The 18,211-nt window shown below is 40.8% G+C and overlaps 1 protein-coding gene across 5 annotated transcripts; it reads right to left on the reverse strand.

Moving 5' to 3' along the window:
* Positions 1–168: 168 nt before the first annotated feature.
* LOC118301936 (nuclear receptor-binding protein) lies at positions 169–18,133 on the reverse strand. Of its 5 annotated transcripts, XM_035627636.2 has the most exons (19): positions 17,354–17,592; positions 16,657–17,009; positions 15,119–15,241; positions 14,041–14,142; positions 13,792–13,881; positions 13,500–13,540; positions 13,280–13,374; positions 12,610–12,693; positions 11,954–12,012; positions 11,770–11,868; positions 11,520–11,652; positions 10,174–10,264; positions 9,705–9,755; positions 9,199–9,334; positions 8,984–9,037; positions 7,861–7,924; positions 5,135–5,190; positions 4,620–4,716; positions 169–1,479 (listed from the first exon to the last, which is right to left on the reverse strand). In XM_035627636.2, exons 2-18 carry the CDS (start codon positions 16,870–16,872, stop codon positions 4,657–4,659), a joined length of 1,554 nt encoding a protein of 517 aa, XP_035483529.1. In that variant the 5' UTR covers positions 16,873–17,009; positions 17,354–17,592; the 3' UTR covers positions 169–1,479; positions 4,620–4,656. The 5 variants fall into 5 exon arrangements, with proteins under 5 accessions (XP_035483529.1, XP_035483526.1, XP_035483528.1 ...); XM_035627633.2 differs by lacking the exons at positions 169–1,479; positions 17,354–17,592 and adding an exon at positions 17,963–18,133 and having other exon boundaries at positions 4,051–4,716; XM_035627635.2 differs by lacking the exons at positions 169–1,479; positions 17,354–17,592 and adding an exon at positions 17,654–17,753 and having other exon boundaries at positions 4,051–4,716.
* Between the last annotated feature and the right edge of the window lie 78 nt (positions 18,134–18,211).

The raw sequence follows: 18,211 nt of genomic DNA on the forward strand, positions 1-18,211 counted from the left end.
GTTTGATTTTATACTGGACATTTCCAATTAATTCGCAAAAAAATGAAATTCCATCTCATTTTTCTTGTTATGGCTGGCCCTAATACTCTTACAAACAAAACCTGTAAAATCTGTTTTGCAAATGGGGTTAAGAAAAATAAACTGCACTAAATCTGTCAGAGAACAAAGTCAAGCACTTAACACATTTATTTCAAAGAGTCATACTTTGGAATTTTGGTCAGGATACAAGTATCAGAAAAGAGACATTTACAGACATTCATGTCATATACAAAATATAGGAATATCCACATATAACCAAAAGCTCATGTCCTGGAGTAACAGGCTAAAGCTGCCCATCCCACAATAATGATAAATTAATTAACAGTTTAGACACCACCTGTAATTTTGGTGGAAAAGATACACAGAGAGAGAGAGACAAGGCAGAGTCAGAATAAAGCTACTCTGGTGATCACATTGGTTGGTTTTTGTCCACTTCTCTATACAAGGAGTGGTGCGTTTACATTCTACTGGCTAAATGAGGAACATATCTTTGGGAAGTACAATCTTAGCAGTCCACAAAAAGAAATACAAACAGAGGAGAACGAAGTAAACGATGCATTGAGATGGACTAGACATGCAATGTATAGCAAAAATAATGCAGATTAGAGCACAGTTACCTGAAAACATAAAAAAAAAAAAAGAATACTTCAGAAATATGTGAGTGGAGATCATTGATATAATCTGATCTGACAGGTGAGGTGTGCCAATTTAACATTGATTAAATAACCAGCATCAAAGGAAAGCTCTGTGTGAAAACTCATACAATAGTCATCCATTTTGCTGGCAGATTGATTGTAGGACACTTAGGCATAATTTATATAGAATACCAGAACAAGGGGAGTTATCATAGGCAAAAATATCTGATCAGTTGTTTTGTTGTTCCACACATATTGAATACATTTTCTTTACATTCTTACTGCCTCTTTAAGTTATAGAACTGTGCGCGCTTTTAGACACCGTAGTACCAGAAGTCCACAAAGGGATCCGAGCGAAAATGTCACGAAAAGGCATCGAGCAACTCCCTGATCTCAATAAATGTCTAAACAAGACCTGTGTTATATAAAATAGAGTATTCAAGTTTGGGAGTTAATCCACTATGGCCCACTTTTGTCACATGGTCTGTAATGAAATGAAAACAAAAAGTCAGAATCAATAGAAGTTGTTTATCTGCTCAAGCTTTTAGGAAAAAGTAGGGATGTCCCGATCCAATCTCAACTATCGGTATCGGGGCCAATCAAGGCATTTTTCAACTGATCGGGATTATAGAGCACGAACCTAGGACCGATCGTTCGTTTCACGTCAGCTGCAAGGGGTACTGGCTGCAGACGCTTCAGCTGTGGAGCTGCAGGTTGAGTTGAGTTTTGAGACTTTGGAGGCCGGATCAGTGACCGATGCACCCCTCCACTGATTGGTCACTTCTCTCCAGTCCCCAGCCTGGGCCTGGGCGATATGGAAAAAAATCTTATCTCGATAATTTTTTTCATATTGATCGATATCGATATAAATCACGATATAAGTCAAATCACTATTTCTGTCTAGCTTAAAAGTTGTGAGATGTAAAGATATAATATTTAAACTAAAGTTAATTGTGGTTTAAGTATTATTTATTTTCTGTCAGAAGTTGAACATGACAAATGTACTGTAGGACATTAGACAACTGCTGCTGTATAATGCACTTTTATAAATACAACTGCAACAAATGCTTTCAACAGTTTGCAGCGCACGCTACTACTCTGCTTCTTGTCGGACTTTAAATATTCTTTTAAACAATGTCCTCTTCTTTTGACATTTACTGTTATCTTTTTCTCTTTTCTCTCGCTCTCAATCCTGACGGACTGATGTGCACGCTGCAGAAGCCCAAACATAAACGGAGCTGCAGCCGCCTGCTTCTCCGCTCTGTGCTGTGTGCGTCAACCTAACTTGACATGGCTGTAACTCTATTCCAGCCACATGATTGGTTAGGCACGGCACTATTCTCAATATCATTGGCTGTTTGTGTTGTCTGTCAAAACATGGACAGAATTAGCTCTATCAAAGTTATATCGACGCGTCTTAAACTTCTATCGAGGAAAAGTTATTTCGTGATAATTATCGTTATCGTTTTATCGCCCAGCCCTACCCCAGCCTATCACCCATCTTCTAACCTCCCTCTTGGGGCAGGGTCATCAGGGATGTGTCGAGAAATGTAAGTGTTGGAGAAAAGAGGGGTGCATTGATTAGTCCACTTCTCTTATGCCCTAACATGTAAATAGAACAGTGTCCCTCTCTGCGAGGCCCAATACACAAAGCCAATACAGACTTCCGAGGTGTAATTGAACACAGCATCAGCGCAAGTTAACCAGTGCAGTGACCCTCACGCGTTCCATGTGAATATAAGGTAGCGAATAGAGTACCAGGTCTCACATGAGACCAAAAGTCTGCGAAGTGCGACTAAAGATTTTCCTTGGTCGCACCAGTCCGCCGACCAGCCTACAGCGAAGAAGAATACCACGGTCTGACCCAATCAGAGGCAGAGAAGGGGAGGGCCTTGGTCTCTCACTGCCCGTCACACACACTGAGCGCATACAGAGAAGCAGCTCTATGATAGCAGAGAGCGAACTCGTCGAAAGTCTGGTTGTACTTCACCAAAATTAATGGAGAAAACGCTCTTTGCCACAAGTGTAACAAATGTTTTGCTTGGTAACATGAGCGATCTGTGGAAACATTTAGTGAAAGTACACTATTTCTGCTGGTCCAAGTCACAGACAAGTCCAAAACCCTTTCACAGCTGCAGCTAGTGGGAGAATGACTGAGGAGAGGGGGTAGTTTGAGTCAAAATTCAGTGATGTGAATGAGTACAAAGACATTTTCAACTTAATGCATGCCTACTTCCGCTCATCCCAGTATTAAGTAAAGGCCTAAGACTGTTTTTTATTATTAGAATTGCAGTGGCTATACTTGAATTGCATATTGTATGCTGTGTGATAACAAATTAGGTAGATATGTGAGGCTGGAGTAGATTTTGTTTTTTGTGGCGGCTCGCCTGTTGACTTTATTCTGCCACTGCGGCTCACTGGGACAAAATAGTGAGGATCACCGAAATAGAGCCTAAACAATATATATCATAGGCTTTCCCCGTGGTCAGCAGCAGTATATGTGATCCACAATGTAGATAAGAAAAATAAGTTTACAAATACTACAGGAAAATATAGACTCAATGCATAAGCTGGTTATTTTCTTTCTTTTTTGGGAACCAATTTTTTTCTTAATTCATTGCTATATAATATAATTGTCAAGCATATAGATTAGATTTTAAAGTACTGATGTATTTAAAGTGTGCACTGTGCAACTGTATTATCTAGGAAAATACAAGTATCGGATCGGGACTCGGTATCGGAAGATACTCAATATTAAATGACTCGAGATCGGGATCAGGGGGAAAAGAACTTGATCGTGACATCCCTAAAAAAAGGAAAAAAATGCGAAAAAAACCTAAACCCCAGAAAAAAATACAGTAACATCGATAATACAAGTGGAACTCTCACACAATTGTGTTAGGGAAAGTCCACTTTCTACAGCATATGGCAGCTAAGTTCACTACACAAGTCTCACATGAATGAGTTTTAGGCAGAGTGACGTGTGAACCCAACAAGCAGCAAATGGTAAAACAATCGATAAAAGAATAAAAGCAAAGAGAGAAAATAGAACTTTAAGGCATCTGCGTTGTAGCCCCACATTAAGGCAAACAGTAAAGCAGAATATAAAACTAAACACACAAAACGGAAATTCAGTAACACTGAGTTCACAGTACCTCAAACTGACTTATCTTCCAGAGAGCATTGGCAAGGTGCCTTGCCAAAATGTGATGTGCAGTTATACACATACATTTTGTTCTGTATCAAAGGCTTTGGAAAAAATATTTACCCTATTAAAAAATTACTACAGGGCCCAGCTTTGCAATCCAGTTTCAAAACTATTCCATATATTTAATCTGATCGGTGATCTTTTGGTCTGACACATCAGAGCAAGTCACAGAGCTGGGAAAGATTTATTTTATGAGGAAATACACAAACGAAATGAGCCAAATGAGTGGGGGGACCACATGATGTGAGCATGGTTAAAAAGAAAAGATTGGCTTGACCTGTGAAACTGTCTTTGGGTACAATGTGTCATCCCAAAATATATATAATGTATTAAAATGTAAACAACTCCCACTAAAATGCAACTGTTTGCTTGAGAAAAACTGGGTTTCATCGATAAGCCGTAAGTAATCTAGACAGTAATGTTGTCATCAAGTGTCCGTTGCAGCATTAATGAGGTTTTAATTTTAAACTTAACAGCCAACTTAAGTCAAAGTATGTACATTAGGTATGTCAGATAAATGTGAAATCACTCTAGGTGGCTTTGGAGTAAAACTGGCTTTACATCAAAGTTGCTTTAAGGAAGTATTAATTCACGATTCCAAGGAGAAACCTATACTTTTGGTCACATTGCCACCTACAGCTCAGTATAAACAGAAAGCCCCCCTCAAAAACAACACTAGATATGGTCAATGTGTAAAATAAAAAAAACAAAACAAGCAGGGGTTTGAGAGATTGTACTTATGAGGAGACATGGTTGGTTGAGGAAACCCCCTCGCTACTGAAGAGCTTGACTGGAGCTTTCCTCTAGCAGACCGGCTATTTTGCTTTGGTCCAACTGTGAGCAGGAGCGACAGAGAAAGACAGAGAGAAAAAATATTTTAAACAATTCAGGATGTTACAAAAAATAACATGACCTGCAAACATACTGGAATTATATACCAACATCATAGTGAAGAGTATGGAGTCATTATGACCAAAGTCTATTTTTACTCTCCACACAGAGCGATGACCTGACCACACAAATGAGAGTGGGTTTTGTGTGCATGCCTAATTGAGTGGACACCGGAGCACTTACTGTATGTGTCCATTAATGTGCCTACGGCTTTTTGAAGGGGATTTGTATATAGGACCACCACATATTTTAAAATCCCCTGCATTTTCAGACACATTGCAGGAATAGCATTCTCACCTACAGTGTCAACCACACACACCCACTCATGTACACACAGTCAGTGTGAACACTGGACACCCACCTCACTGATTAAGCCTAGCTGCACCAACTCTCCAGCCAAGTCTTCAACATTCTCATCTGAAAAACACACAAGTGTAGTTAGTAACAATATTTCATAGACATGTAACGTCACCTTCACATCCATGTTCCAGTCACTCAGTATCGTCCTTGGGAATTATGTAAATACTATCTACACACACACACACACACACACACACACACACACACACACACACACACACACACACACACACACACACACACACACACACACACACACACACACACACACACACACACACACACACACACACACACACACACACACACACACACACACACACAGGCAAATAAGAGGTCAGTCTGAGGCACATGCTGCTTTTAAATCCAAATCCAAATGTAAACGCTTTAAAAAGCACCAAACAGCTGCTACCACTGATGCTCTCTGCATCTGTGAACACATTTTCATATTCTGGTGGACATTTAACAAAGCTTTCATTAAGTGACATCAATTACAGTTTTAAAAAAGACAAGGGTTACAGAATGGGACTAATCTGGCCAGAAAATTAAAGCATGGTCTCATTAGGGTATGGAATGTTGAAACAGCTTTTTAAAATTTTACTCTTTACTCAAGGCTTAATGATATTCTCAATGAATAATTAGAACAAACATTTATTTATCCATTAATGTTTACTTAAACTGTTAAACAAAGAAAAATCTGCATTACATTCCAGGTAAGACAGAAACACTTGTATCTTGGAGGAGGCAAAGATTAAGATATAAAAATAACTCTGCTCTGACTGTGCTGTCATGTTTAATAAAGAATAGATGGTCTTTGACAAAAGTTTAAGTTTGAGTTATTCTTTCATTATTATTACTTTAGTTGCTGCCCCCAAATTGGGACATTCTTTAGCTGTGAGCAAAGGAGTGGTCAAGGTCCACTGATTTTTAATAACCAAGCTGTCAATTTACATCTGAACCAGGAATGTGGCTGGAACTAGACCAACAAGTGGAGGAGATGGAGCATTAAGCAACTTTGACATTAACAGAAGAAAAACACCAGCAGGCCACAGCTGCATAACTGGAGCTGAAGGGAAAGGCTTCGTTGCTGATTTAAATTTTGTGGTCTGACATAAAATCATATAGCAAAATTATTTACCATTTAGTTTGGGGAGTAGAAACAAGTTTCAATTGTGAATGCACTGAAATTGGGTGAAGGAGAGTTAAGCAAAAGGCAAATTGTGGGCAATTTAAGTGGCTTATATAGCTAATGACCCAGCACACTGTGACTTTGGACTTTGACGTGTTGATAAGGAAACCGTAGGAAGATTATCCTTTGAAATCAGTAGGAGCAACATTTACGAAGGAGCAGGGAGTGTTGGTGAGACTGACTGTGTGTTGATGTGAAGTTACAGTGTGTGTAGCTGTGGTGTCCAAGGAGAGAATAAGAGTGCGAGAAATGGAGGAAGTGCCGCAAAGATGGAGTCCAGTGAGTGTTGTGAGTAAGTGTGTGTGAGAGAGAGATTGTGTGTGTGTGAGTGTGTGTGTGTGTGAATGAGAGACAGGGAGATGAAAACCTGTGAGGAGATGGTCAGATCTTGACATATGAGGTGACAGCTGTCAGCTGCTGCCTTTCACTGGCCCAACATTCCCCGCACGCCTGCAACATTATACATGCCTGCCATACCTGTGTGCACATGTGCACATTGACCATACTGCCTACATTGCTTCTGACCAGTCCAACACTTGTGCTGTGTGTTATTTTCTCATTTGCTCTCATCGCAGTGATGAAAAATTCTGAAATATTGGTCCTGAATTCTCAAGTATCAGGATATGTAAAGATGGCTCACTCTTGTAGAAGGTTGAAAAACCTCGTTGGCTATTAACAATCAATTTGAGTGTACAATCCAAATAAATCCAAAATAAAGGGGCAAGGTTTTTCATAAGACATGAGTCAGTCAAGTGACAGTCTCCCTGCTCAAAATAGTCTTGTAAACTGTATATTATGACGCCATCTGAGTTTCAGGCGCTCTGGAATCTCAAACTCACTTTCCGACATGCCTCAGTTAAGACACACACACACACACACACACACACACACACACACACACACACACACACACACACACACACACACACACACACACACACACACACACACACACACACACACACACACACACACACACACACACACACACACACACACACACACACACACACACACAGACAGAGAGGAAGTATAAATTTAAGCTGTGTGTGGTAAAATCTGAGAGTACATTGGACTGAGCTATTCCATAAATCAAACAGACATAACCATATAATTTTTTATTATCTTTAGTCAAATGTCATTCTATCAGCATCCCTATAACTAAACTGTCCACATGGAAAAAATTACTAGCCCCTTTATAAAAACCTTGCGACTCTTAAGGTGTTATATATAAACATGTTTTCACTATGTTTTACTAATCCGCTTAAGTTCCCTCTCACTTACACAGAACACATCGTCGACGATACAAAATGTTTGTCATTGGAAATTTTCAATTTCTAAGGTGTTTTCCTTTTTTATTAAAAAAAATTACCCTATTTTGTTTTAGCAACAAATAGCTCACCTAAAATACCATTTTTGATGAAACTGAACTGTGAGAAAAGTGGATGGAAATGAACAGACGAAGAAGCTCTATGACAAAATTGACTAGTGTGTTTGAGCTCATGTGCCAGTGTGTGAAACAGAATTGATGCACTTACGAGGTAACATGTCACAGCTTAGATGTCTATTCAGTTTATCCTCCAGTTTCAGCAGTAATGTTAGCTAAAAGAAGAGAAACAAAAACAGAGAACATTATTTGAATGCCCAGGAAATTATTATTATTTTTTGGTACATCATGATTTTTGGTCAATGAGAACTTCAAAGTTGCATTCTGAAATTTTTTAAAGGACCCGTGTGTAAGTCTTAGTGGCATCTAGCTGTTACGTTGCAGGTTGCAACCAATACCCCCGCCCCCCCACCCTCCCTTTCCAAGTGTAGGAGAGGCTACGGTGGCCTTCAGGTAACATGAAAATGATAAAGGGCTTCTCTAGAGCCAGTGTTTGTCTGTTCTGGGCTACCGTAGAAACATGGCGGTACGACATGGTGGCCCTCCCGATGTAGATATAAGGGGCTCATCTACCCCTTTTCCACCAAGGCAGTTCAAGGGCTTGTTCAGAGCCAGTGCCTAATCTTGAACCAGTTTTTCGTGTTTTGACAGCCAAAGAACTGACTTTCAGCCAGAAAACAACTGGTTCCAGAGTGGCATTGCCCGCTTAGGTCACAGGCTGTGGGCAGGATTATCATGGCCAATAAGACCAACTAAAACTCACCATTTAAAAAACAAACAAACAGTAAGCTCTTGCAACGTATTGTCTACAGAGAAGATAGAGAACTAACGTTATGGATGCCTAAGCTGAGCAGCAGTGGACTGTCTCCTTTGCTGTGTGGTCATTGGCTGAAGTCCAGAATAAATTAGAGGGAGCTTTAAGGAGAAAGCATCAGGTTTGAGCATATACAACGATTGCGCTTGAAGTCGGGGCAAGTGTTGCAGGGAAATCAGAGACGTATACAGTGAGATAATGACGTGGCTCTTGGTGGCTCTAGCCCGTGGAAACGCAAATTGGTTCTGAAAAGGTTTGCAAGATCCCACTCCGAACCAGCACTAGCACTGGGTAGCACTTTAGTGGAAAAGGGGTGATTCTAGACCAACCAAAACTCTACAATTCTTAATTGCATAACATATGAATATAACATTTAATTTCTGCTCACAGATCCCCCTAAGTCTTACAAACTGGTCCTTTAAACGATAAATAATCAATTTGTAATATAACACAGACTCACATGAAATTTCCCCCCTTCTTCAACAGGTTCAACGTTACACTGCATATGAATGACCTGCAGGAGAATTATTAGAAGTCTTGGTACAATTTTGGAATAATACTTCACACAAATGTGCAGTGCTGATTTGAATTAAGTCATTGATCATGAACATTTTTAACCTCAAGATGAATAAACCATTGTGGCTGCTTCATCTTACTGAAGGGTGTGGTACTCACCCGTCGTGTCTCGAGCTCTGCAGGTTCAGGGGTGGGGGTTTTGACCAAGGGGATGACAACCGGAGATTGAATAGTCTCCTGTTGAGGCTGCTGAGGACATGGCAGCCCGAACGCCGTCATTGGATAAATACCGTTTCTGACCAGGCAAGGGATGGAATGACAAAAAAGAGGAGAGGTGCGGAAAAAAACAGAAAATAGAAAAAAAGAGTGGAATAAAAGTGAAGGAGAGAAGTTGAAAAATAAATTGTTTTATAGAGTAATTACATATTCTAACAGTTTGGAGATCTACAGTATGATTTACATAAACTGTAATATAATTCCATACATAACAAAAGGTATCCGGGATGAATGCATTACTTTAACACATCATGTTTAGAAGTAGTCCACTACTGCCCCCATGTGGCCAGAGAGTGTTGTATCTTTGGGGATTCATAAAATTAAATGCATATTTTAACAGCTGAGCTTGCTCAAAACCTCACAGTACACACCACTGATCTGCTTCTTACCTCACATCCTCCAGGAATTTATCAAGCTCCAGGGCAGGAAACTGTGAAAGCCTACAAGAAAAAAGAAAAGAAAAAGAAAACACACTTAATTACACTAATACACAAGTATTAGGGTCACAGAAAATTCCAAGTGTGATCATGAGATAATTCCTACAAATTCAGTAAATAATTTAGGAATATATTAAATGATACTACATATAAAAGACATATAAAAAAAAACATGATCAAGATGGACAATCTTTTATGATGTAGCTGTGTTTAAGTATGTCTGTTGTTAAACATCTTGGTGCACTAAAAAAATGAACAATCTATGAATAATTATTATAGTTGCAGTTTCTGTTACAAAAATGCATTTAACTTAATATAATTATAATACCTTTTTAACAAAAAATAATGACGACTGTTATATGTGCTGCTGTATCTGCGCTGAGCACCACTCCCACCATAGATACTGGTTTCTGGTCCTTACTTGAGCTGAACATCCTCTTTTATCTCTGCGATGATCAGGTTGGGGTCCAGGTTCTTGGTTATCTCCTCCAGGGCGTTTTCAGGGATCATGTCTAGATATTTAGAAATCATTGAATAAGATTGAATAAGCTGGAGTCTTAAGTTTTAAGTCTCACCACTTAAACTTGGTTAAGTTTTAAGAGTATTTTTGTATTCTGGTATATTATAATGTGAAGTCAGTGACCATCTTATCATGTCAACGTGTGTTACATATGACAATGGAGACAAACGCAATACAACAGAATACTTAAAAGGAGCATTAACTGGTCAATTAGCGACAGAGGGTCTTTAGTCACGCACTTACCAAGCACTTTATGAGGAACAACTATACACACAATGATTCTCACAAATATCCAATCAACCAATCATGTGGCAGCAGTGCAACCCTAACCCTGAACCCTAACCCCAATCAGGAGCTTCAGTTAATGTTCACATCCAACATCAAAATCTGAGAAAAAATGTGACCTCAGTGACTTTGATTGTTGGTGCCAGACAGGCTGGTTTGAGTATTTCTGAAACTGCTGATCTCCTGTGGCTTTCATGCACAACAGTCTCTAAAGATTCCTCAGAATAGTGTAAAAATAAATAAATAATGAAAGACAGAAATGTCTAGTTAATGAGAGAGGTAAGAGGAGAATGATTGGGGCTGACAGGAAGGTAGCGGTAGCTCAGACAACCTCTACAACTATGACGAGCAGAAAAGCATCTCAGAATGAATAACACGCCCAGCCTTGAGGCAGATGGTCTACAACAGCTGAAGACCACATCAGGTTCCCCTCCTGTCAGCTAAGAAATCTGAGGCTGCAGTGGACACAGGCGCAGACCAGAACAAAAACAGTTTCCTGGTCTAATGAATCAGGATTTCCTCCAAGGCCCTCAGATTACACAGGGTCACAATCTGGCATCAACAGCATGAATCAATGTAGCAGCCTGCTTTGAATCCACAGTCCAGACTGCTGGTGGTGTAATGGTGTTGGAATGTTTTCTTGGTATACTTAGCAGTACTACCATTAATACGAATCCGTCATTGTTTTAAATGCCACAGCTGATTGGAGTGTGTATTATTGTTTTGAGAGCAAAAGCACGCCCTACTAATATTAATATGGTATTCCTAATTAAGTGCAGGTTGAGTGTAGAGCAACACCAGCATTCATTTGCCGTTGTCTTTTTCCTCTCACAAATATTGTATGACTATGTAATTCAGAAATACACTGCATAAATGAGTAATGTGAAAGACAAAAATACAACAAATGTACAAAAAAAACATTACAAAAAAAAAATGTGTGTGGCCGTGTGTGTTAGACTCACGCTGGTGGCTGACAATACAATTTGCAGCCAGCAGTTTTAGCAGGGGTACTTCAAACAGTGCCTGGTTAAACAGCAGCTCTCTGGCTGTCGGCCTCGTAGTGGGATCACACTCGAGGCACTTCTGGATTAATTCCTGCAAAAAACAACCAAATTGGGTCACATTTTTCAAAGAAAGCGATGAGAAAAATGTGTATGTTCTTTGAAGATACTCATGAGCATAGAAACACATACTCCACCCTCCTAATCTTACCCTCTGCAGTGGGTCCTCTAGTAACTGTATGGCATTGTTTATGGCCTCCTGAGAGATGTTCGAGGACTCTCCGTTCCCCTGGATCTCCAACAGCGCCATCTGCAACACAGCAGCACACACGTTGACATATTGCTCTGGTAAAGGGCTCAGGCCATTCCATCACATATTATGGGTCCCATCTCACCTCTAAGGCACACATGCCGAATGAGTAAATGTCTACAGCAGTGGTGACATCATCAACAGCTACAATAAGAGAAAGAACAACGAGGAAAAAACATATTACATATATATATATCAAATCAAAATGCAATCTAGACTGTTGGCTTCTTCGTGTTTAGTATGCAAATCTCACTGCAACAAAATGGGCAGCGCAAAAGGAAACTCATTTCAGTTTTCAAATTACAACTAAAATGTGTTATGAAGTATCTCAAAGTGTCAAGTATCGAAGTTAGCATCAAATGCTTGATCAGACATTGAGTCTTGTTTGTTTATTCTTTAATAAGATCATTTCTGATTCATTTTAAGACAGTGTAAGACATTTTAAGACAGTGTAAATAACCTGGTATTTCTATATCTTGGCATTTGGAATTTTATATATCCTGCCCTAATTCTATCATATTCTGTTAATATATATTTTTTGAGAAACCATATATTTCTTAGAATGTAGAGATACTTAAGATACACTTAAGATAGTGGCTATTTCTTAAAACAGTAATATGTTGTAAGATACTGTAAGATATTGTCCGATACAAATGTGTCGTCCAGTTCACTCTGGAGCTCAGGAGACCTTCAATATGAGTATCCGCAACCATAACTTCAATTAATTTAGGTCATGTCTACCTCCATATTCTGGAGCAAAGAAGTGCATGTTCTTCGGTTCCTCATGACAAGTCTTCACATGGCTGTTAATAGTGTCTGGGTCAACTGCAGATGAGACAGGGAACAAGACAGAGGATATGTAGAGGCAGGACGGTGAACAGTGCAAAAAGTGACCATGATGCAGGAAAAAGTAAAATACAGAAAGAGGAAGTAGTAAAAGGCAAGAAAGAATGTCACAGAGGGAAGAAAAAGAGTCAGACCCCATCATTACTAACTTTACATTGTTAAAAATATCATATAGGAGGTTTGGAAGCTGTTAGGGAGATAAAGATATAGAACTAAACTCAGAAATAGTTTTTTCTGGACTTGAGTAATTGCAGCATTACATGTATACACAGGACAGCACTTTTCTAAACCACATTACACATCACCTGTGTTCATATCTCATACAATGTGCAGGCAGGAGTTCTTTTGGTGTGAGACAAAACCAATACTGCCACCATTGATGTCTTGTCTGTTGAGTTAAAGTGCTGAACAAGACAGTTGCTTTTGTGGATACAAAACTAGTGCTGTGGGATAATGGAAATTCACCATACAATTGGTGTGAAATCTCGTCTTAACATCCATAATTCAACAGCACTCCGGCTCCCGCTAACTAATACAGTGAGAGCGAACCAGTGTAATTTTATACCTGATCCGATCTTGATGAGCCCGTTGTGCTGAATGAAGATAGTGTCACAGGTCAGGTTGCCGTGGATGATGGGTGGATCACACGAGTGGAGATAACTGCTCGATAGAAGAAAAAAAAAAAATTTCACAAATGCAAAGTATGTAAGAAAAGGCTCTGGATTATTTTCTATGTGTGTGCATTTCCCTGTGAGGGTCCATATTGAAATGAACATAATGCCAACCTGAGAGCAGACACGATCTGAGTGCACCATCTCTTCCAAGCCTGTAGGACCATACATCTTATCAGAGCGCATCCTTGCTGGTTGCCAGTATGGATTCACTTTGGTTTGCATTATATCAAGAAGCCAATTGGTACACAGGACCCCTTATTCATACGTTTACCAGACTATTAAAACCTCTCCTCGCTCTAGAAAGCCGAATCTCATTCATCTGTCGAGGAAATTTTCACTTTCCACAAGACGTGTAGGTCATTTTCTATCATTAAAAGTCTATTTACATGCAGTCGGTTATTACCTTTTCATTCATGCTCTTATGATTCTTCTTTGTCTTCTTCAGGAACTGCTTCAAGCTTCCCGATGACATATATTCTGTTATGAAAATCACCTGCAGGAAATTAAGAAATGTGTGGACACAAGACATTATTCAAACAAAGATTAGACAAAAAAATACTGCTGTAATTTTATAGTGTCTGAAAGAGATGACAGTGCATACGCAGCTGACGGGTAGAATATTCATTGATGCCTTGCAAGGCCCGAGACTCACCCTGGCTCGGTTCTCCTTAGTGTCAGCCCAGTACTTGTGAAACTTGACAATATTTGCATGTTCCAAATGGATCAGGTTATCAAATACAGCCTTCACTTTCTCCTAAACACGAGCAGAAATATGTATAGTTATATAAGTATATATGTGAAGATTCTCATTCATCCAGGTCATAGTACGATATGAAGTACAGAATAATCATCACAACTCCATGTTAAAAAAACGAGCAAATACTCATAGTCTAACTTTTCACTACAGTAGAAAATGTATGATTTTAAAACTCTAGCAGTGTTCCCACACCTTCTTCAACATCATATTCAATGACTTTTCAAGGACTGTCCATGCGAAATTCCCCACATATTAATAGATTACTTAATAGCTGTTACAACAATAATAATATTTTTAAAACCAACAGGCTTTACAGAAGCTGAAGAAGACACATAGTGATTCATTGCTGAGTTACAGTTGAATTTCAGTGACATCATCTTAATTTGATGTCACTGAGATAGTTCTGCTGTTGACAGAGAGCATTTAAATATATTTTCAAAGAAATTGGAAATGTAATACTTTCATGTCACAAATATATTTTCAAGATGCTCATTACATGTCAACGACATTACATCACTTGCTGTCCAAATAAAACATATCAATATCATTTCGGAGTTAAGGTGTCATGATGGATTCATGATGGACGGGAGGACCTAAATTTCACTAGCATAGCTTGACACTGGTTTTTCCACATTGCTATTAACCAGACCTATGACATTACCACCACTATAACTATATTTCTTAGTAAATCAATCGTTATGTTTATGTACCATGTAAATACTTACTAATTCAAATAATTATCAATGAAAGTAAGAAAATAACCCCCCCCCCTTCTTTTTCTTTCCTTTTTCCGGTGAAATCTTCACCACACCTCAGATGAGTTGACAGAGAAAAACATGTTTTGTCACATGTTTTTCACTGTCACAATCCATATTCAGATAATTGTACGAGTCACGTCAACATAATAATTATTGTATAATCCTTAGAGCAACTAGCGATTAGTGTTTTACTTCTCTGTGACACTGGGCCTCACCTCCAGCAGTTTGAAGTTCTTTCTCTCTGAGATCATGACTTCATTCCAAACTACCTCCACCCCTTCCTCTGTGTCCATAGCTAAGTATGCAGCATCTATCCCAGGAACGTTACGCTGATTCACCTACATTTAAAAAAGGAACAGAAAAAAAGGCTTATGAGATCATATAGTCGTTGTGAAATGAAATACAAGTAACAAAAAAAAGAAGTTTTGGAAAAATAGCAAATAATCCCCCTTAACCTAATTTGTGAGAAGCAATCTCTTTTCTGCCAACACCAAAATCTCTTCATAGGACAACACAGGCTGGTTTGAGTGAAATGTCACCTTGATGTCACTTATGATATATAATTACAGTTTTACTCTTTAGTGTCTTGATACTGATAAATAAAATAATTTATAACAAATTATGCTTTCATATAATTCATTCTTAACTGAAAGAAAAGTGACATGTGATCCCCATGTGTGGAGGCTTGAGTCCTCTCCGTCCGTCTCCGACCCCGGCCCTCTGCTGTGCACCCCCCCCCCTACACACACACACACACTCTCTCCCCCCTTCAGACTGAATACTGATCTATCATTAACGGCTTAAAAATCACAAAACATAGCCGCCCCCAAAATTAAAAAAAACACTCCTACTTATATATGTATTAGTCTGAGACCTCTCAGTTCATTTTTGATTTCCAAGAGGCCAGTTACCAACAGACGCAGACCAAAATGCTTCTGGACGCGATTGGATAGACCTACAACCGGTGATGGCCACGCCTCATGTGACGTCTATTGAGCGACGCGAAAAAGAAAACAGACTAGAGCGTACAGAGAGATGTCTGTGATGATGATTCCACAATGTCTGTGAGCCAGTGGGGAGAAAAATATGGGGTACTTTTAGTCAAATGCTCGTTCATCAGCGGCAGCCTTGGTTGTTTAAAAAAGTTGCTCCTGTCTGCGTTGCGGTATAAACCCGCCAATCATCAGATTATCGGTTGTGATTGGACCTGCGAGGTTTCTGCCGGAGGGAAATCACTTCCAAATGGAGCGGATCCAGACTGTAGTCTGTCAGAGCAAATCAAATGAACTCCCAGGCCAATAAAGATTAGGGGTGTAACTAATGTGGAACTGTGGAAGGATGGAGCGATCACGTAATGGTGAGGGTAGTTCAATTAGCTAGAGATGGACAATAACACTGATATTGCAGAACGTCATGGTCAAAGTCAAGTCAGCCGTGCGGTTACCCACCGGACACCTCTACAACCCCCCCCCCCCCCCCCCCCTGGGAAAAAGCAAAGCATGAACTGAACCGTGACACAAACATGATGGTGACACCTCAAGTAAAGATCCTGTCCATTGTATGCAGATAAAACAAGAGACTACAGTTCACCACATTGATTCGATTGACTTTGTGTCAAAGAAGGGTCATCGTCTTCAACACTGATGACTCTCGTACACACACCAGACACATACGACGGGTCGATCGGTTAACACTTGGTGCTTCGCGTCCTGCAGACCCCGCCAACCCCCCGGCGTCCTGGTGCCCCCTTTACCTCCTCTCTGCGTTTCTGCCAGCGGCCACAGGGACTCTCTTCCAGGATGTCGGACTCGTCCTCGCTCTCGTCCTCATCCTCCGTGGCTGTGGGGGCCGAGGAGTGCACGGACGCTCCGCCTTGTGCCTGCGGAGCGCTGCTGGACATGTGTGCCGCCGTGACCTCTGCCTCGCTGCTCTCTGCAGCCGGCGCCTCTTTGCCCTCCGTCTCCAGCATCGTGACGCAACTCGCCTTCGCGAAGCTCCTGGTCTGCGGCGATGGGAAGCGCCTTCTTGCTTGTTTCCCCAGCTCTCTGCGAGCGCCGGTCACACATGCGTCTTCGTCCCTGGCATGGCTTCCGACAGGGTGCAGGTCTGTGAACACATGCGGGCGGTGACGAGGGGTTAGAGGGCTACTGCTACCTCGCACCAACGGCACCAGGCGCGTACGCGAGGTCGTGCTATCCCGACCTCGGTTAGTTAGCGACAGAGAGACTAAGTTGTACGCCGCTCCTGTTACAGGACGCCAGTGCTGCGGCCAGTCAGACTCACCAGCTACTCCGACTTGCGAGGCTCTCGCTAACGTTCAGCGTTAGCTTCGAGAAGTTCAGCCTCCCACTCCTTTGCTAACTTTCCCCCCTCGGCTAGCAAGCTAATGAAAGGTAAATAAACAAATAGCTAACACAAAGTTAAGTTGCAGAATGTGAAAGAGATCCTACCGCGGCACTGAGAACCCCCGAATACACCGACGCAACAGCCCCTGGGTTACATGCTGACAAAGCGCAGAAATATGAAACGCTTTTGAGTCAAAAGTGCTAGTTCGCCACAAATTGTGTTGATGGTTTTCAAGTCTCTTTCTCCTGGTAGAAGTGGGAGGGGCGGGGCGGCACTTGAAGAGCGCTCGTTTGCGCAGAGAAAACGCAGTGGCGAAAAGTTACACGCTAGAACACTAAAAAGAAATGAGTATAACGCACTGTGCTTGGTGACACGTATTAAATTAAATACAACGTTGAAATTACCACGCAGTGTCAAGATGTGTTGTTCTATGCAACGAACTTAAAGTGATGTGACCCGCCCGTTGGCTTTCCGTAGGTCCGAGGCGCGTGTCCCCCAAAAAAACTGATTTCGGAGCTTGATTGGTTCTATCAAAATCACGTGACCGATGACGTCGGCAGCGTCCCTTCTTAGCCCCCCCCCCTCCCCACATGACTGCTTCCGACTCTGATTCGATTTATATATGCGCGACACAAGGCGCTCCTTGTTTAGGTGTATTGTATTGCGTTTGGTTGAATTGTGTGTTGTATTGCGAGAGTTAGGAGCTACAGTACATTGCGGAGGTCTTTGCTGCGAAGCGGGATTTGCGGTTATCGAGGTAACTTCAGGTTTAACTCTGGATTTTCTGTCCTCCGTGGCCGGTTCTCGTCGTACCGCGGCAAATCACCATGGTAACTCGTGCTGAACGGCCAACCTGATCCAGTTGAAGTTCGAGACAAGAGATCAGAGCCAGTCACCAGTCCAACTACTGACCAATCAGATCACTGGAAAACCCCAGCGTTATCGTTCTACAGGATCCTGAC

This window comes from Scophthalmus maximus, chromosome 4 (genome assembly GCF_022379125.1).
Source record: "Scophthalmus maximus strain ysfricsl-2021 chromosome 4, ASM2237912v1, whole genome shotgun sequence".
Lineage (NCBI taxonomy): Eukaryota > Metazoa > Chordata > Actinopteri > Pleuronectiformes > Scophthalmidae > Scophthalmus > Scophthalmus maximus.